The sequence below is a fragment of the Clarias gariepinus genome, chromosome 20 (assembly GCF_024256425.1).
Source record: "Clarias gariepinus isolate MV-2021 ecotype Netherlands chromosome 20, CGAR_prim_01v2, whole genome shotgun sequence".
NCBI lineage: Eukaryota > Metazoa > Chordata > Actinopteri > Siluriformes > Clariidae > Clarias > Clarias gariepinus.
The window spans coordinates 26,275,600-26,294,821 of NC_071119.1; the positions used below are offsets into that span (position 1 = coordinate 26,275,600).

General features: G+C 38.1%; 1 protein-coding gene across 1 annotated transcript; it reads right to left on the reverse strand.

Moving 5' to 3' along the window:
- Nucleotides 1-403: 403 nt before the first annotated feature.
- On the reverse strand, nt 404-17,985 carry LOC128508546 (ribosomal protein S6 kinase beta-2-like). The gene is made up of 16 exons (XM_053479903.1): nt 17,790-17,985; nt 9,244-9,298; nt 9,001-9,038; nt 8,752-8,866; nt 8,580-8,648; nt 6,977-7,124; nt 5,586-5,643; nt 4,066-4,166; nt 3,654-3,744; nt 2,395-2,485; nt 2,171-2,278; nt 1,945-2,007; nt 1,748-1,825; nt 1,512-1,619; nt 1,243-1,355; nt 404-1,003 (listed from the first exon to the last, which is right to left on the reverse strand). The coding sequence occupies exons 2-16, from the start codon at nt 9,295-9,297 to the stop codon at nt 853-855; spliced, it is 1,386 nt and encodes a 461-aa protein (XP_053335878.1). The 5' UTR covers nt 9,298; nt 17,790-17,985; the 3' UTR covers nt 404-852.
- Nucleotides 17,986-19,222: the final 1,237 nt, after the last annotated feature.

Genomic DNA, 19,222 nt, shown 5'->3' on the forward strand with positions numbered 1-19,222 from the left:
AGTGGTAATGAAAAAGGAGCCAGAAAAGGGTGATGATGATGAAGATAGACGAAGCAATGAAAGAGCCGATGATGATGATGATGATATGTCATCAGTTGAGCTTAAGGATGAGAAGCGAGAGAAAGACGATCTTACGGTGCTGTGAACCGTGGTGGTGGTAGCACCAGATTGGTTAATTAAAAAAATTCAATTAAATAAAATGTGTGTAAACTTATTCAAGTTTATTCGTACGATTGTATGTATTTGATTTTTCAAAAATGAATGAACATCAATTTTACCTGATGTCAGCACCTTTGAGAATTATATTTCAGTATATAATCTTATACTTTATACTTGTTAGGCACAAATGTAATTTTTTCTTAAAGTAATTTCCCCAGATTTAAACACAAAAAGCAAAATTAAAAACCAGTCAAAAACAGTAAATAACTGCATTTAATACATCTCGATCACTCAGTCAATCAAAACTTATTAATAATATATTAATTCTCTTGTATACCCCTGTAAATAAAATAAACTTCGGATAAGGTTTGTTGACTCTTTGTCGTTGTTTTTCTTTCTTTCTCGTTTTCCTCTTTTTTTTTCTCTTTAGGGACTTTTCTTGGGGATTTAGCTCTTTCGATCTTCATGCGATCACAAGATCCAAAGGTTCTCCAAAAAATACATTGCAGTCAATATTCACATATTCCACCGACACCAACATGCTTCAGATGTTTTCTCTCAGGGGTTTTTTTTTTTTTGTGTGTCTCATAATGCTTTGGCTTGGGCTGAGAGAAAAAGACAGAAAGAGACAGAGAGAGACACTTTATCGTCCTGCAGAGTTCTGACTGATTGATTGATTGATTGCCGGCGGCTTCATTTCCCACCACGGCGGCCCTTTTGTTTCTTGTTGTGTCCCGGCGTCCTGATTGGCTTGGAAGCACCGTTTTCAACGGGGAGGCGTGGGGCTTGAGCAGGAGGCTCCTCCTCTCCATCGATACTGATCTTAAAGGGCTCGGAGAGAGGGCTAGAGACAAAGAGACAAAAATGAGACTCTGATAGGGAGGAATGAACAGAAATTCAGGATTAAAACAAAGTTGAGACTCAGACAGAGACGGACATTTATGAGACAGATAAATGTCAGTAAAAAAAAAAAAAAAAAGAAATTGCTGGTTAACAGAGTGATAACCAAACTTTTATCCCTCATTGCCATGTAGCAGACGTAACGACGTTCAGTTAACAATGGAGAGCGTTCATATTGCAAACCTTATGGGGGTACGGGGGCTGCTGTTGTGTCTGCGGATGGGGCGTAACCGCGGCTCTACTGAGAAGCCCTCCTTCAGGCTCTCTAATACTGACGGGGCAACGTAGGTAAAGCCCTGTAACACACACACACACAGATTTATGTAAAAGCCTAGCAAAGTTCAAGATGTAAAGAGCAGCTCGGTGTCTGTGACTAGACTACAGAAGACTGAAGAAGTCTTGAAAAGTATCGACAGTTATGACATCATCAGAATTTAAACACAACATCTTACAGCAAAGGCATGATCGACACTGTCACTCAGCGTTGTGTCATCAGGACTGTCCACTGGAGTCTGTCTGGTAAAGCGAGTGTCAAACTGACTGACATCCTCATCTGAGTGCTGAGAGAGAGAGAGCGAGAGAGAGAAAAAAAGAGAGATTCTGAAACTATGAACCAGATGCCTGAGGTTATGCAAATTTATTATGCACTGGTTGCCATATTTAAAGTCGGTTCGCTGGGATGTTGTACCAGCGATGGCCTGTAGGGCGGCTCCACGCGCTTATTCAGCAAATCATCCCAGTTAATATGGCGGAAGAAAGGCTGCTTCTGTAGAATAGAGAGAAAACCACAGACATGACGGCGAAATCCTCTCAGCACACAACGGTTCTAATATATCATGTTTTTAAATATATATAAAAAGTCATATGCAGGCAGGTGTGTCTCACCTGTATGTCTGCGCAGTCGGCTTTACCAGTCCCCAGTCTCTGAGCCGGGTTCTTCTTCAATAACTGTGAGGGAAGACGGGGGGAAAAAAGGGTTACCAAACACATTACTTCTATAAAATCATGAAATCTAATTTATCTCCCATTAACGCAATGATCTAAGCACTCAGTGTGTGTATGTGTACACTGAATCAGATGTCTTTCCTCCAGAATCAGAACAAATTTCCACCTTTTTGATGAGCTCTCTGGCATCTGGCGTGAGGTAAGGAGGAAGGTTCAGCTTACACTTCAGGATTTTGTCAATGGTCTTCTTTCTGTTTTCGGCGGAGAATGGAGGCTGAGAGAGAAAGAAAAGGAGAGAGATAGAGAGAGAGAGATGAGAAACGGAGAGAAAAAGAGAGAAAAAAAGTACACAGAAATAGCAAACGATTCACATGAGAAGTTGTTTCTCACCGAGCCGGTCATCATGTCGAACATCAGCGCTCCGAGGCTCCACCAATCCACCGCTTTGTTGTGTCCTGATCGATTCAAAATCTCTGGAGCCCTAAAATCACACACACACACAACAAAGCACCATTAAAGGTGTCTTCTGGTCTGACTCTGATCTGATTGGCGGCGACAGGGAAATCTCCACCTCCACTCAAACATTTCCAAACTCTTTAGAAATATTGCACTAGGTTCTTTTAATAAAACATCGTCTCCTTCATTACCGCTCATCATGTTCATGTTCATGTTCACGACACACAGGTCCTGTTAAGTTTATGATCAGGTAACAAACCTGACATCTAGTGGTAAATCTCTGGTGCTGCACCGAAACTCTGGAACTCATGTGGCAAAACTTTATACTATCATAAAGATTACACACATGTATGTGTTGGAATTAGATGAATTTATCTTGTCTTGATTTATCTTGTTTCTTTCAGTTTTTTCCAAACTCTTGATATAAGTTGGCTGCTGTTTATCAAACAAATAATCAACTTATGACCTCTATCTATCAGTCTATCCACCCATCTATCCATCCACATACCCCAGTGATCAGCAACCGTGAACACTCAAAGCGCTATTTGGACCCATTTCCCACAGAAAAAAACTTTTTTACCATCTAATATGAAGATAACACTGCATATTTTTTTAAACCCTTATTCTCTCTCTCTCATATATATATATATATATATATATATATATATATATATATATATACCAGCGGGCGTTGCACATCGACGGTTGTGACGCACACACTGGGGCAAAAAAGTATTTATTTAGCTACCAATTGTGCAAGTTCTCCCACTTAAAAAGATGAGAGAGACCAGTAATTCTTTTTCTACAATGGGATTTTCTGGATTTTTTTTCTCATAGTTGAGGTACAGTATACCTATGATGAAAATTACAGGCCTCTCTCATCTTTATAACTGGGAGAACTTTTGGAAGAACAATTAGTGGCAGACTAAATACTTTTTACTGTATCTGCCCATTTATCTCCTTTAGAAACTCCTGACCTTTTTCAACTCAAAAAAATTCTATAAAACTAATACGCATGATATTATTCATTACACATATTCAGTCAGTTAAAAAAAGAAATATTAATGTAAACCTTGTGGCACGTGGTACTGCAAGCTGTATTTTTATGCATTTATTATTATTATTATATATATTTTTTTTGTTGTTGCAAAAATGCGATATTAGTGCCACATTTCTGCCATACGGATACTCACATGTACTCGATGGTACCACAGAAGGTGTGTGTGACGCTGCCATCGTGGATGGACTCTTTACACAAACCAAAGTCTGTGAGTTTAATGTGGCCTTCAGGAGAGAAAAACAAAATGAAATCTCAGGTTTAAATTCAGCTTTTCCTTTGGTGATTAATTGGTTCATTTAAGTTTTATTGCTTGCATGTGAAACCTACAGTATCTATAGCATTTTACAGATGATTTTACAGATTTGAATTATTATTAGAAAGATGTTTTAGATTAACTAACCCTGAAAACAATTCCATAAATATATACTTTACAGTTCCAATTACACATCAGTTTCAGCACGAGTCCCTCAACCTGATCAACAGGTTTAAATGGGTGTAAACATATAAACTCCCTCACACACCCACATCTATGGACACACACACACCTTCGTGATTGAGCATGATGTTCTCAGGTTTCAGGTCTCGGTAGATGATCCCGTTGGAATGCAGGTGCCCAAGCGCTAATGTTATCTCAGCCAGATAAAAACTGCAGAACAAACAACACCACAAAGTCCAGAACTGGACGAGGATTTTCATCAGTTTGGCCATTTTTTTAAATAAAATGGCAAACTTCGGATAAAAACAATAAACAAATTCATACACACTTATACAACCTGGTACATATTTAGAGCTCATTGAGCTGAACTATTGTTGCACCCAATGGATTTCGATCGGTAATAAACCAGGCCTGTGTGATCTCAAGGCCTTGGGGATGCAAAATTGCGAAGGGATTTTCGATATCTCAAACCGGTCACCCGTGACGACACCTTAAACTTAAGCTGAAAAATGGTCAATAACTTTCTGTGTGGCATTATATTGAGTAACATCACATTTAGTGGCATCATAGAGTGATGCCGGACTCGAGAGCTTTTTTGAGGTCTAAACATAAAATTTCTCTATTTCTAAAATTATGTCATAATGGTATTGTTACGTCCCCTTTAAATGATGCTCACGGGTGGTGATTATGCAGGGTGACTGGGCCCGTTCATCGTTGCCTGCAAATATATTTGCATTTCTAATTACAAATTTAGCAGGGATATACATACTGCACATCACATTGTATTATTTATAAAAACAGACATTTGATCTACAGTACAGTGAACCTATTAACAAAATATGTTTAACAGTTGGAGTTTTCTTTAAGGAGGTGTTTAAGGAACATGTAGGAAAGGAGTCTCCAGTGTCAGTTCATTGTAACAGTCAGAAATAATGCTGTAAATGTTATCTAAAGCAGAGGAGATCACTCATTTAAAGTGTAACTGATAGTGTGTTTTTTATTCATTAAATGAAGAGGTTATTTGATTAATTTATTAATCGTGTTAAGGGGTAGTCAGTGGTTGGGGTAATACACTACGGTTTGGAAGGTCCCAGGTTCAAACCCCATGGCCACCAAGTTGTCCCTCTTGGGCCCTTGAACAAGGCCCTTAACCCTCAACTGCTCAGATGTGTAAATGAGATAAAAATGTAAGTAGCTCTGGATAAGGGCGTCTATCAAAGGCCTAAATATAATTTGCCGTGTTATAATTGTAATAAATAATGATCTTTTAAAGCTGTATGTAATAAATTAGCTGTAGGTTAATCACTCTACATATACATGTACCTATGTTGTTCCACCAGCAGTAACTGTGCACTCGACTATTAGTATGTTTTTATGAAATACTTTTTAGGGTAGCTACAGTAAGTGAAAACAGCATCATCCTCAATAAAGTTGTATCCCTACAGTACATTTCCTCAACTTTTACATGGGGATTTTCTTACTCAGCAATTATTCTAGGAAATATTGATCTGGAATGTATCTAGACATTAAACATCAGGATGTACTTACAGTATATGTAAACATTACAGTACCTTCTCTGCCTCCCTTTACATTCACAAAAATCACTTATATTGTCATAAGATTTCATACCAGGCCGTGTCCTCCATGAAGATCCCCTCCTTCTCCAGCTGCATGAACAGCTCACCACCTGTTTTAATAGGGTTTTAAAATACATCTGTATATAATTTCATGTAAACATGATACACTAACAGCACTGAGATGAATGGCTTAGGAAATAAAAACGCAGTCTATACTGTACATGTACATGCGCTGGTAACCCTGTTGGCTACAGGTTTTATATATTTGTCTCAGTCTTACCATACATTTAAAATAACAGTTTAAATAGATTTTTAAGTGACATCTTTTAAGGTCACACTTGGAGTAGTTACGCTTTGGTATTACCATATTCATTTTTAAAGTAGCTGGTGCCGAGGGGAATCATAATTTATTTCCATGTATTTCATATTTTACTTCATTTACATGTATTTTCTAAATAATTTGATTGTTTTTATAGGCAAAAAATATGATTATAGTATTGAAAATTGGTAATATTAAAAAAAAAGAAGTCTGCATTTACATTTTATGCCATGAGAAAATGCGTTTCACAATACAAAATTTCACCTTATGAACTTAACATCTGGAACGGATTAAATTTTAATCTTGGTATATATACCTCAAGATTTTTTACACCATGGTTTTCCCATTCAGTACCAGGCAATAGTTTGGACACACCTTTTAATTATTATTATTTTTTTTTTTGTGATTCCTTTTTTTATAAAATATAAATTGGTCATTTTAGGCCAATACTGTAAATTTCATATACGAAATAATGCATGTGGCATTAGTTAATTAAGTAACAACAAAAGTCAGTTGTTGATTTTTACGACATGAAGGTCAGCCTTTCTGAAAAAAGTTCTTGCAAGAACACTACTGTGTCGAGTGCGTTTGCAAACCCCATCGAGCTTCATGATGAAACTGTCCCTCCTGAAGACCTTCCCAGGAAATCAAGACCAAAACTGACCTCTGGTGCAGAGCAGAAGTTCATTTAGTGTAACCAGCTTTAGAAATCACCAATTAACAACCAGCACCTCAGATTAGAGTCGTTATAAAGTTTTACAGAGTAGAAGTTGCAGATATACATCTCAATATCAACTGTTCAAACAGATTATTACAGAGGCTTTTGCATTTTTTTATGGTGTACGAGGAAATAAAAATCAGGAAAGGCCATGGAGTTAGAAGGGGTGTACAAACTTTTGACTGGTAGTAAACATCTTAGTATCCCTGTAAAACAAAATTCTCAGTAATGATTTCTGGTAGTGAACTATAGTGTTCCTGTATCAGGTGAGGATTAAGGATTTCATTATCATAGTTTAGACTTGTTTATGTTAAACAATACGTCTACCACTCGATTCATTCATTGTTGAGGCCTGTTAGAGCAGGTAGACGGTCGTGTCCTCAGATTGTGTTTACACCACACCCACCGCTCAGACACTCCAGTATGAGGTAGAGTTTTCCGCCGGTCTGAAAGGCGTACCACAGTTCCACGATGAAGGGGTGACGCACCGTCTCCAGGATCTCTCGCTCCGCCCTTGTGTGTGCCGTATCCTTGGCACTGCACACTATTTTTGCCTAAATGACAGAGGACTGTGTTTGTACGTGCACTCTGCAAACTTATTCTCTGTACTTTCATCATTTGACAAACAAATAGCTTCTTTTCATAAACTGGCTCCTACAACTAAAAGCAGGTGTCAGTGTACCAAACTCCCTGAGCATCAACTTTACGGAAAAAGGACATCAACTTTGGCAACAATCACCTCCACCTTTGTCATACAATATTACTGTAAACATGTTGTACATTTGTTTATACACTATATAACCTTTTATAGCATCTCTGCTTATATGCAAACACAGGAAAAGGGCAGTTTTCCATTAACTTATGCCTTCCCCTCACTTTGGGATCGACTGCAGCATGGCATACTGCACATCTACCTCATACCTGGTATTCTTCACTCTTCCTGTACTCCAGAGGATATTCATACATTTTAGTACCTTCAATTTTTTTTTATTTATCAGTACCTTAAACATCTTGGTATTCGTAAACACCCGAGTACAGCTGGGTATTTCCTGTACAACTTGGTATCCCTCAACATGTATTTATCCCCATAGACCTCAGTACCCTCTATGCATCTGGGTTTTCCCCGGACATCTTGGTATTACCTTTACACCTGGGGATCCCCTGGACACCTGGGTAACGCTCTACATGTGGGCATACCCAGACACCTCGGTACCACCTATACACCTATGCAATCCCTGGACACCTAGGCAATCCCGAGTATCTTGCTATTCCTTGTACATCTTAATTTTACTGGACACATGAATAATCCCTGGATACCACATTATACCCAAACATCTTGTGATTGCCTGGTACATCTCAGTATATCCCCTGGGTATTCTCTGAACACCTCAGTACCCCCACATTTTGTTACCCCTACAGTATACACCTGGGTAATCCCTGGACACATGGGTACTTCCGGGCATCTGCGTATTTCTAGTACATCTCAGTATTCACTTGACACATGGGTAATCGCTCAACACCCAATCACCCTGAAACCCCATGGACCCCTGGATAATCCCTGGATATCCCATTACCCCAAAGATCTCATTACATGGGTAATCCCTAGACACCTCATTTTGCCCAACCATGGACACCTGGGGATTGCCTGGAGACCTCAGTACCCTGGACATCTTTGAGTGTGGTATTCCCTTACACCCAAGTATCCATGTACACCTGCGTATTCCTCTACGCTTTGTCTTAAAATAAGTGTTAATATAAACTAGTTTTCCTATTTTTTTTTGTTTACCAAAAATGGCAAAAGCCTATAAGATGCTCTGACACAGCCTGTCAGGAGTTACATTCAACCAGAAAAACATTTAAAACAGGTTTGTGAGGCGTATGGATCTCCAACAATCCATCATAACAGCACTGAGCCATCTTAAGTACACATTTTATTGTGAATCTGAATGTTAAAAAACGCCGTGTTCTGAACTGCTAAGTGTCTGACGCGAGAACGGAACAGAACTTACTTTTTTCAGAACTTTCATGGCGAATATCTTCCCTGCCTGACTTCCCTGTACTTTCCGAACCTGAAAAACCTGGAGGGGAAGGAGGAAGAAAAATGTACACGGTGATCATTGGTAAATGTTCAGACATGTAGCTGTTACAAACATACACACATACACACATACACTCACACACCTTTCCGTAAGCTCCTTTCCCGAGCACAGTAAGCAGTTCAAAGCAGTCGGGTCCGACTCGCTCGCTGTCCCTGTTCACGCTGGCGCTGGTGAGCTCCACTTCCTCCGTCTCAATGCTTTTAAATACATGTTGAGTTCATTTCAATTTATCAATTTATTAAACATTTATATTGATTTTCTAAATTCTAAATGATCTATTATTATACACAGTATCTGCTCTATTAATCAGGAGACCGTGAGGGATACGTACGGCTCCGTTTCCGCCACCGTGAAGTTACACACTTCATCCTGTAAGAAAAAAAAAAAAGGAGCAGCAAATATTTAATTAAGTTTTATATTCTCCCTGTTAGAAATGTGAACTGTTTCGTCTGCTTCAACATCATTAGGAATAATTAATACTGTGCAATGCTGCATTCCAAAGTAAAGAGAGTTTATTACTGTGCAGAGTCAAAGATTTCAGAGTGCGGTACTCAAAATCACATGGCTTTCTCACCTCTGCATCGCTCACGTCCTCTGACTCCAGGTCGATGTCGAACACCCCCGCCATCCTAAAGAACCAGAAACCGGAAATACAGTGGTTAATCAATCGGAATGTAGGTCCTACCGTCGCCGCGCTCGGCGGTACCGTTTGGCTTTGTGCGTTTGCTGGCTTTTACCGTTGAGTGGCGCTATATAACTACAGGCTGACGCCTCATGCCTTAGTTCATTCTCTGCTGGATTAATGAGACACAGAGTTTTAGAACTGCACGTAGTAGCGGATAAAATCAAGTAAAACATTGTAGTTAAACAAATTTATAATCACAAAACTAAAATGACGATACAAATGTAAATTTAAATTAAATTAAATCTTATTAGGATCAAATTTAAACAAAATAAATGTTAACACAGTGAGCCTTTAAATTTTATCACGTGTAATTAGAAAAGACGCGTGTAGGGTTTTGTGTCGTCTTATATCTTGTGTTCTTTAAATTTATAGTAGATTTATTAACTGAAATAAATGACCATAAAATTATAACATTGTCAGGACGTTCTACTGCGTCAGCTGATGTTGGTCATTCAGCCCCGCTTGTGTTTGTGCGTTATTATAAGAATGAAATGCAGTAGACTGTTATGATCTGTAACGGATTCGACCCATGTTGCACGGGCGGCACCATAAAGCACGGACACGAGGCGAGGTCTTACAGGAAAAGGGTCATTTATTTAGGTAAAATGGGGAAGGAAAGTGTTGAAGGAGGAAGAATGGAAAGAAAGGGATAAAGGTTGTGCATGTGCAGTTCCGGGGGCTGTGCCACACTGGCATGCGGGCACACAGCTGACGATAAGTGTTGGTGCGAGTGGCAGAACTGAGCACGCGGAGGCAGCGCTCCTGCACGCTCCCTCGTGACGGCGCTTCTTCCGCTGTCGATGGCCGGCGCGAGTTCTCGCTGACGCAAAAACCTAACCACACTTTTCCTCTTCGGCAGCGGGGCTGCGAGGGCGGGCACGGTGCGGGAGTGAAGATGCCGCGGGAGCTCACGCAGCTCTTTCTCGCGCTGTCCTCAGCGCGGAGATCAAGGGGCGGAATTCTAGTGTCCTTGTTTAAAGCGCCTGGGCCGCGTCACATCTCCCCACTGACATGCTTTTTTTATATTCTCCATCACATCACGTACTTCCCAGACCTCAGACAAACCTCCGCGCCTTGCTTTTATAATGCGGAGCAAGCCCGAGATCATATTAACGTTAATTATCGCCAGCCGGCACAAATAGGCGGCCCCGTCCCCTTTGCTGCCTATTCAGGGAGCCTACGGAGTGAGGGAGTAGTTATAGTAGATTTGGGCGTACACCCATCACATGCGCACGCCGTGGCAGATCATCATAATTTTCCTAAACTTGTATTTCATAAGGTTTTCCGAGCGGTGGTACAGCGCAACGGGGGTCATTATTTACTATTAAACATTAAACGAATTTACAAAACTTAATGCGTGCAAATAAGCGCTGATTTTACGTAGGAAAGTAAAGAAGAAGATCCTGATGCTCAACATTCCGGAGACCAAACCCCATTTAAATTAAATTAACAAATATTGCAAGTAAATAACAATAGCCCACGTTTAAAAAAGCATTTTTATTTAGATTATAAAAAATAATCCTGCATCTGTTTTAGGTGTTCCAGCTGCCACTGTTCTAAAATTCAAATTAAATCAAATCTTATTAGGATCAAATTTAAGCACAATAAATGTTAACACAGTGAGCCTTTTGATTTTATCACTTGTAATTAGAAAAAAAGCGTGTATGGATTTGTGTCATCTTATTTCTTGTGTTCTTTAAATTTATAGTAGATTTATTAACTGAAATAAATGACCATAAAATTAAAACAGTGTTAGGACGTTCTACTGCGTCAGCAGATGTCGGTCTTTCAGCCCCGCTTGTGTTTTTGCGTTATTATAAGAATGAAATGCAGGAGACTGTTATGATTTGTAACGGGTTCGACCCATGTTACTCAAACAACTCAGTTCAGGTGAAATGTAAATGGATAGAAAGTAAATGTCTGTGCTGTTTGGGGGAGGGACGTGCTAATGATTTGGTCGGCTCTGTGTGTGTGTGTGTGTGTGTGAGAGAGAGAGGGGGGTGTCGCGGTCGTTTTCAGTGAAACAAAGGCTCAGCTGAAAAATGTTAGGCACATCAGTCACTTAACCCCCAATAAAAGGTATTTGAGTGTTATGATAGTTGTAATATAACAGATGCGCTCTGAATACTAAACCTAAACCAGGCACGGAGATTAATGAACCAAGATAGCCCCCATACCCGTTTAAAAAATAAATAAAAAATACCAAAGAATATTATTGTGTATAGACTGATTAAAAACAATGCAATTTATGCTATCATAAGGAAAATAACAAGTTCTTCCATTCCAATGATTAAAAAAGGTAACAATGACAACTTTAGAATCTAGAATCCAGGAGATTAAAATTACACAAATTGAAATCAATGAAAGTCTCCAGAAGAGCCTCAGATTCAAGAGGTTTTTAAAGTGGGGAGAAGTGCACTTCAGTTCCTCTAAATGTATAGGTGAGAACAGCCGATTCACACCTGGGGAGGGTGAATAATTTGTATTTGAATGTTGTCTGGCATTGTGAAGCACTATAGTGACACTAAAAGAACAACCCAGGATTAATAGGAATTCTTATACTGCATAAACATTATTTAGCACAAAAAAAATTCCTCGCGCTCGGGAAAACTATGCGTGCGGTTGAGCGCTTTTTAGACTATAGGAAATTAAATTGGAGGGTTTTTATTTAGACTATTAAAAAAATAACCTGCGTCTATTTTTAGGCGTGCCAGCTGCCACTTTTTAGTTAGAAGTTTTCAATACAAAGTTTATAATGCCCACATGACATGACGGAATAAGGCACGGCTGGTGATGATTGGGGTTTGTTGGGTTACAGTGGATTTTACTACGCGGTGTGAGTGCAATGGCCATCCGTCTGCTCGCGCTGACTCTGCTCTCCGCGGATGGCCGTACCGCCCCCCTCCCTCCTCTCGCTCCTTTGAAGTCCATGGGGCGCGTTCCATTTGCCTTGCTTGCATGCCGCACTTCCGCGTTGTTGCACGCGCGCTGCATACACAGCACGTAGTAAAATCCACTGTAGCCCAACAAACCCCGAGTATTTTATAGCGCGGGGTGCAAGCCCGGGCAACGATATTAACGATAGCTCACCAGTCATGTGTAATTCTGCGGTCCCGCTGCTTCGCATGTCTGAAGGGGAGGCCGCCTAACTAGTCAGCGAGGAGCGATATTGATTTGGGCGCACGCCGTGACAGGCTGAAAAAACTGTGTCAGACTAATGTGCAAAAACTATATAATAAAACTATATAAGACTACATGGCGTTATAAGACCCAACTTTTATTTAAGCGCACTCACAATAACGAAAAAACGTTGTGATTTTGTAAGTGTTGTAAGCTGCGCTGTTCTGTATTGTTTTTGGTGAACTTGAGCGCGTCAGAAAATGAACGCAAACGTTTTTTTTAAATGGTCAGAGTCAGTCTGCTTGCTGTTTTCCCGACACGTTTATAATCATTAGTCTACTTCTGCCGGTGCGCTCTGGAAAACTCCATGCATGCGGCTGAGCGCTGATTAAAACTATGGAGTAAATTAAAGAGGAGAATCACGAGTCCTGAGCCCAAACCTCATTTAAATTAAATTAACAAATATTATAAGTAAAAAAACAATAGCCCACGTTTAGAAACCGTTAATAAATTCTTTCCGACATGAGTTGGCCCGGTGTTATGCGCAGAGCGCCGGGAGATTTCCTGAAGCTCAGAAATCACTGGGCATGTTTTCTAAATAGCCGCTATCTTTAATAACTGATGGAGGTTTTGAGCTGTATACACACGCATTCCTGCCTAAACAACTCTTAAAACTACACCTGTAACACAATAAACAGTAATATTTCAAACATTCTGCAGGCTGATATTTGGAGAAAGGAAAGAATAATGAATAAACCAGTTGTTGGGTCAAAATAACCCAACCAGGTGTTCATTTGTAAACTACATCTCATATGAGCCAACATGAGCAACCCAACAATGTGTTTAAAGTACCTGAAATAATCCAGAACTTAAATAACAATAAACCGATACAGAGATACGCTGTATAACGGTCACTGTTGTATTTACGGCAACGAGCGAAAATGTCACTTTGCGCCACCTGGCGGCCATTTTACGAATGACTTTGAAATGCAACTGATTTATTTTGGCCGCTGACGTTTTTACGCGGCGGTGAGCGCGACGGTAATAACCATTCCAATTGATCAACTACTGTATAACATTAGCCTTTAGGCTTATATTTATGAAATTGGCTAGCACCATTAGCATGTGTCTTGTTTACACAACTAAGCAGTTGAGGGTTATGAGGGCCTTGTTGCAGGACCAAGCAGGAATTCCAACCCTGTCTGAGTCGTCACACTGTCTCCAGAGGCTTGTACCGTGGACACTATGCATGACTGGTGCATCGCTTCACACGCTACCCTTCGTACCCTGACACGCACATCGATTTGGAATAGGCTCAGTCTGGACTCATCAGGTCACATGGCCTTTTTCCATCGCTCCAAAGTCCAATCTTTATGCCTAATTTTTCAATCTTTATGCGTTATATTTAAACTGAAGCTTATTTTTCTGATGAGTGGTTAAGTCCTAATCCTGCGGGTTCTCATCACGCTGTGCATGTGCGTATGGAAATGCTCTTACTTTCACTATTAAACATAGCTCTGGTTTTCACTTCTTTTTTTTTTTTTTTTACTGTGCAAATTTCCCCAGGTGGTTAAATGGTAAGCGTTTTTTAAATAAACACACACACATCAGTCAGTGTGTATTTGGTGAGACAATCATGGCTGTTCATTAGTAAGCAGCGAGCGCCGACATTTCTATACAACTATCAGAATTGACCACGTTTCCTCCTGTGGTTTTGTTTTGGGGGAAAAAAAAAAAAACTTTGCTTATTGCAAATTCAATGTCAGTTAAACAGATTTTTTAACTAAAATTCCCAGACGAAAGATGGCATGTTGATGTGTTTTGCATAATCAGAATAAGCGGCAGCCAGATGAGAGACAATCGATCAGCAAAAAATGAAGTGATTATCAGCCGATTCCTAAAGGCTGGCCAATCGATCAGAGCACGCCTACCAGGCAGAGTAATTTTCCTTAAAAAACAAAGAAAGAAAAGAAAGCTGGGGTTGGGCAAAATCTAAATCTGTGATTTAGACAAAAAAAAAAAAAAGGCCAGGAGCATTGCTATTGATGCATCTTTAGTATAATTTAAAATGATGGTATGTAGTTACAACATGAATTGAAATGGAATTTCATTTAAGTAATATAATTCATATTATAATAAAAAAAAAAATAAATAAATAAATAAATAAAATGCTATTTAAACGCTGTGATGTTCCTTTTGCGTTATTTTTTAACAGCCGGGCCCCATCACGATTAATTTGGATTAATAAAATAATAATAAAATAATAATAACAATAATAATAATAATCTGACCCTAAACCACACCCACCTGACAAACTGGGACATTAATGGTAAAAACAATAATAAAAAACAAACCCTTAATTAATTTTGGGTTACTTCTTTGTATATATTATTATTATTATTATTATTATTATACATATTTATTAATATTTTAATTGATTATTTTTTATGATAATGATAATAAAGTTTCTTAGAGAAACAACCAAAAACAACCATAAGAACACTTGATGTTGATCCGTGCTATTTCTTTGCCTATTAGACCCATTTTTTATGTGTCCTGTTTGTATAGTTGGTTAAAATTAGATAAATTTCAGTTCATCACATTCCCTATGTATTATATGCTAATGCCATAAATTCCTGTAGGAGACACTGTATTTCTTATTAAAAATATTGCACCGATGTAATTTTTTAATGTTAGACCGTCTGAGTGACGTCTCAGGGAAAACAGCTGGGGCAAAAGTTACATGACTTCATCTGGGTTTTTTCTTTTTTAAACCTGAGTCATGTGTTTTGAGTACAATAGTCACTAATCAGGGTTTTTGTTCGACGTGGTGTAGAACTGATGAGTCAAAAAGATCGAGGGTGGGGTGTGTGTGTGTGTGTGTGTGTGTGCAACAGTGTGTAGTTAATTTAAAAAATAATAAATACATATATTTTTAAAAAGCTAAAATAATTAAATAAATAAAAAACTACCCACAAGTCACTGGTGTGGTACTGTAGGACCTTTGCTTGCTAAAAAGACAACCACAAACAAACAAATAAACAAACAAACAAACACGAGGCCTGAATTTAAAATAAAAAAGGACTGAAGATGATGGGCCGACAGTGGCAGCTTGGTGTGTTGTGAGCGTTGTGTGTGACCATAGACGCTCTGGAATTAATATTTAACTGTTTAATGGACCGAGAGAAAAAAAGACAGAACAGAACAAAACTGTACAGTATCTTGTAGGAGAAAGATTAACCCTCGTTACTTGGCTCCAAACTGGGTGAATATTGTTAGTTATTATTATTTTTATTATTTTAAAATGCAGTAGGTTCTTGTTAAATTCCAAAGTGAAGTTTCCTACCTAACCGTTTTTTTCTTGCTGTAATTGTGTAATAAAGCATGCAGGAGCACCGCTCTGTGTAATGAATGAATGATACGTGTGCCCCCAGGATCAGTTTTTTTTTTGTTTTTGTTTTTTTCAGAATGAGAAAATCTCTCAGCTGAGCGACGAGCCTTCCGTCTGGCATGTTTTTATTTATCTGGATTCTGCGTGAAAAGATAAACAGGGAGGGGGAAAGTGATCACACAGCTGCACTTACCCCCGAGGACCAAGAGTTTTGCGACAAAAACAAAAAATAAAATTCAGTGTTGTAGTGACACTCATTTTTTTTATTATTATTGTGCAGCCGAAAGACCAACGTCAGTCACGATAACAAGAATAAATTTGGGGAATTTTATGTAATGTAAAGTTATTAATTCTTCGGACAGACGATGACCCTGGGCACTCGGCTCCAGGAAGAACCTCAACCTCATTGTCGTAGAGTCAGTTTTTATCACGAATTTCTTTTTATTCATTAGCACAACTCTTCAGCCAGATGATTAGTGACATCACCTGTATGTAAGACATGTTACATGCTGTCTGAATGAATACCTTTGGCCATTAATGTAGATTTAGAGTAATGATCTAAGTTAGTGTTTTTTATCTACCGCAGCTTATAAACAAAACAGTCGTTTGTTGTTGTTTCAAGGAAAGACTAACAAAAAAAACAACACAAATTTTTGCATTTAATTATTTAATTATTATTATTATTATTATTATTAATAATCATTTATATTTACATTTATTTTATTATTATTATTATCATCATTTTTGATTAGCTAACGTTACAGTTAGGGTTAGGGTTAGTGCGGATTGCCTGTGACACACTCACAGTATGACATAATAGTTATTGATGACATCGCTGGTTTTTAAACGTTTCGCCAGCGGCCGTTGTTTGCACAGGGTGGGCAGCGTCATTATCATTATTATGTAAGTACGAGTTTGTAGAAATAGCTAAAAGGTTAACGCTTAAAAATTTTTAATCAGTAATATTATTATTATTATATGAGGTTGAAGCCTACGTACATGTCTGTGTGTCTCTCTGTACAGCAGAACTCTCTGTCTAACTTATTAATACAAAGAAATCCCATTCTGTAAGGTTGAGTATCTTACGCCTTGTTTACACTAAGTTGTCCTTCTTTAGTCGTCACACAAACACACTCCCTGTTCGGTAATAGGAGAGTGAATCACAGATGAGAAATGGAAAAAGTAGATCAAAGGATAAAGATGAAGTTTTGTCTTAAAACCACTCCAGCGTGTTAAAATTCACTTATTCCACTTCAGCGCTGTTATTTTAGCCAAAGTGAAAATATGAACTAATCCCAGTAAAAATATTCACTTTATCTTTTCTAATTAATATCTATTGGTGCAGGTGTTTGTTTACATTGAGACAGTAGCGCATTAGTAGATTATAGTAAAGTAAATTATTAAATCCCACACGTAACTGTTCATAACATCACTTTTACTCAACGTTTAGATTTCACTGATGGTGCAGATTAAACTTCAGGTAGAGATCTAAGGACTGCTAAAGTTTCAGTACACTCTGTCCAGACAGTTTTACTGGTTTCTGGTCCCCCAGTGAATGAAACATAAAGATATCAGTGACAGAGTGAGTTCAGACCCCATGTACAGACTAAACCTTACTTTTACATGTGATGGTGAAACAGAGACAGTCAGTATTTTAACATCTTGATCTGATCAGGTGTGTCACGTGATCTGATGTAAAGGTCTGACAGGTGTGTCACGTGATATAAAGGCTGTATGGTCGGTTAGATCAGACCAAAAAAACACACAAAGTTCATATATGTAGCATTTCTAACACGCGACACTCGTGTCCTGTGTCCTCTCTGTGACATTAGACCCGACCTAAACTCTTTAATAAGATCAGATCTCATGTTTTTTATGGTTTTTAAATCTCTGATATTATGACAAACCCGCACGCGCTACATACCTTCATCCGGGTCCTACACACACTCACACTCCTGCTCCCCGGAACAGCACCGTGTCTTTATTGTTGTTGTTGTTTTTTATATATATATTTATAAACATACAAATATAAGCCTAGACACGAGGAGTAAAACAAACCCCGGAGTGAGAATCGAGCCGCAGCCGCGGTACCGCTGTAATGTTGACACGGAGGACCTGCGTCATCAGACCGCGACAGACGCTGCTGCACCGGGTGACGTCAATTTTATGAGACGTAAAGGCGGGATTTTGGAACGAATACAAAGTTTTTTTTTGGTCATCATTGGTAAACGTGTTACTCTGTGAATAAATAATTTAATTTATTTTATTTTAACGCCTGAATAAATCATTAAATAAAAAATAAATAAAAAATGAAATCATAAATATTAAACAAGAAATGTAATACTCAAATAATAACAATGATCTATAATTTATTTATCATTATTCAATCATTTATATATAATTACATAATAAAATTAAGTGTAATAAAGCAGTAAATTGTTTTATTATAATTTTTGTGGTCATGACTTACAAGGATGCTCCATTCTAAATATGAAAATATAAAAAATAATACACTTATATAATACACATATATGTATATGTACAGTATATATTGTATGTTGTTAGTCTTTTACACAGGTTGTATATATATAAATATATATATATATATATATATATATATATATTTCAAATATATTAATTTTATATATATATATATATATATATATATATATATATATATATATTATTATTATTATTATATAATATATTATTATATATATAAAATTATTATATATATATATATATATATATATATATATATATATATAATAACGGATTATTATATATAATATATATATATATTGACCATTGAATTTACTCCCATTTTATGACTGTGGTAGAACCTCTTTTAACATTAACACACACTTTGTGCTATGTGGGGACACCATTTATCCTAATATGCATGTCTTTGGAAACCAGAATATATACTCAGCAAAAAAAAAGAAACGTCCCTTTTTTAGGACTGTGTATTTCAACCATAATGTTGTAAAAATCCAAATAACTTTACAGATCTTCATTGTAAAGGGTTAAAACAGTTTTTTCCATGCATGTTCAATTAACCATAATCAATTAATTAGCATGCACCTGTGGAATGGTCGTTAAGACCTTAACACCTTACAGAAAGTAGGCATTTAATGTCACAGTTCTAAAAACGCAGGACACTGAAGAGACTTGTCTACCGACTGTGAAAAACACCCAAAGAAAGATGCCCAGGCTCCCTGCTCATCTGCGTGAACGTGCATTAGGTATGCTGCAGGGAGGCATGAGGACTGCTGATGTGGCTAGGGCGATAAATCGCCATGTCCGCACCGTGAGACGCCTAAGACGGCGCTACAGGGAGACGGGAAGGACGGCTGA

Bases quoted from the DNA above. Each gene is read 5' to 3' on its own strand.
- LOC128508546 (XM_053479903.1), bottom strand. From the start codon at position 9,297: ATGGCGGGGGTGTTCGACATCGACCTGGAGTCAGAGGACGTGAGCGAT. The intron at 2,486-3,653 runs GTGAGTATCCGT...GTGTGATTTTAG, and splicing joins TGTGGTACCATCGAGTACAT to GGCTCCAGAGATTTTGAATC. The intron at 1,356-1,511 runs GTAAGATGTTGT...TGTGTGTTACAG, and splicing joins GTGTCGATCATGCCTTTGCT to GGCTTTACCTACGTTGCCCC.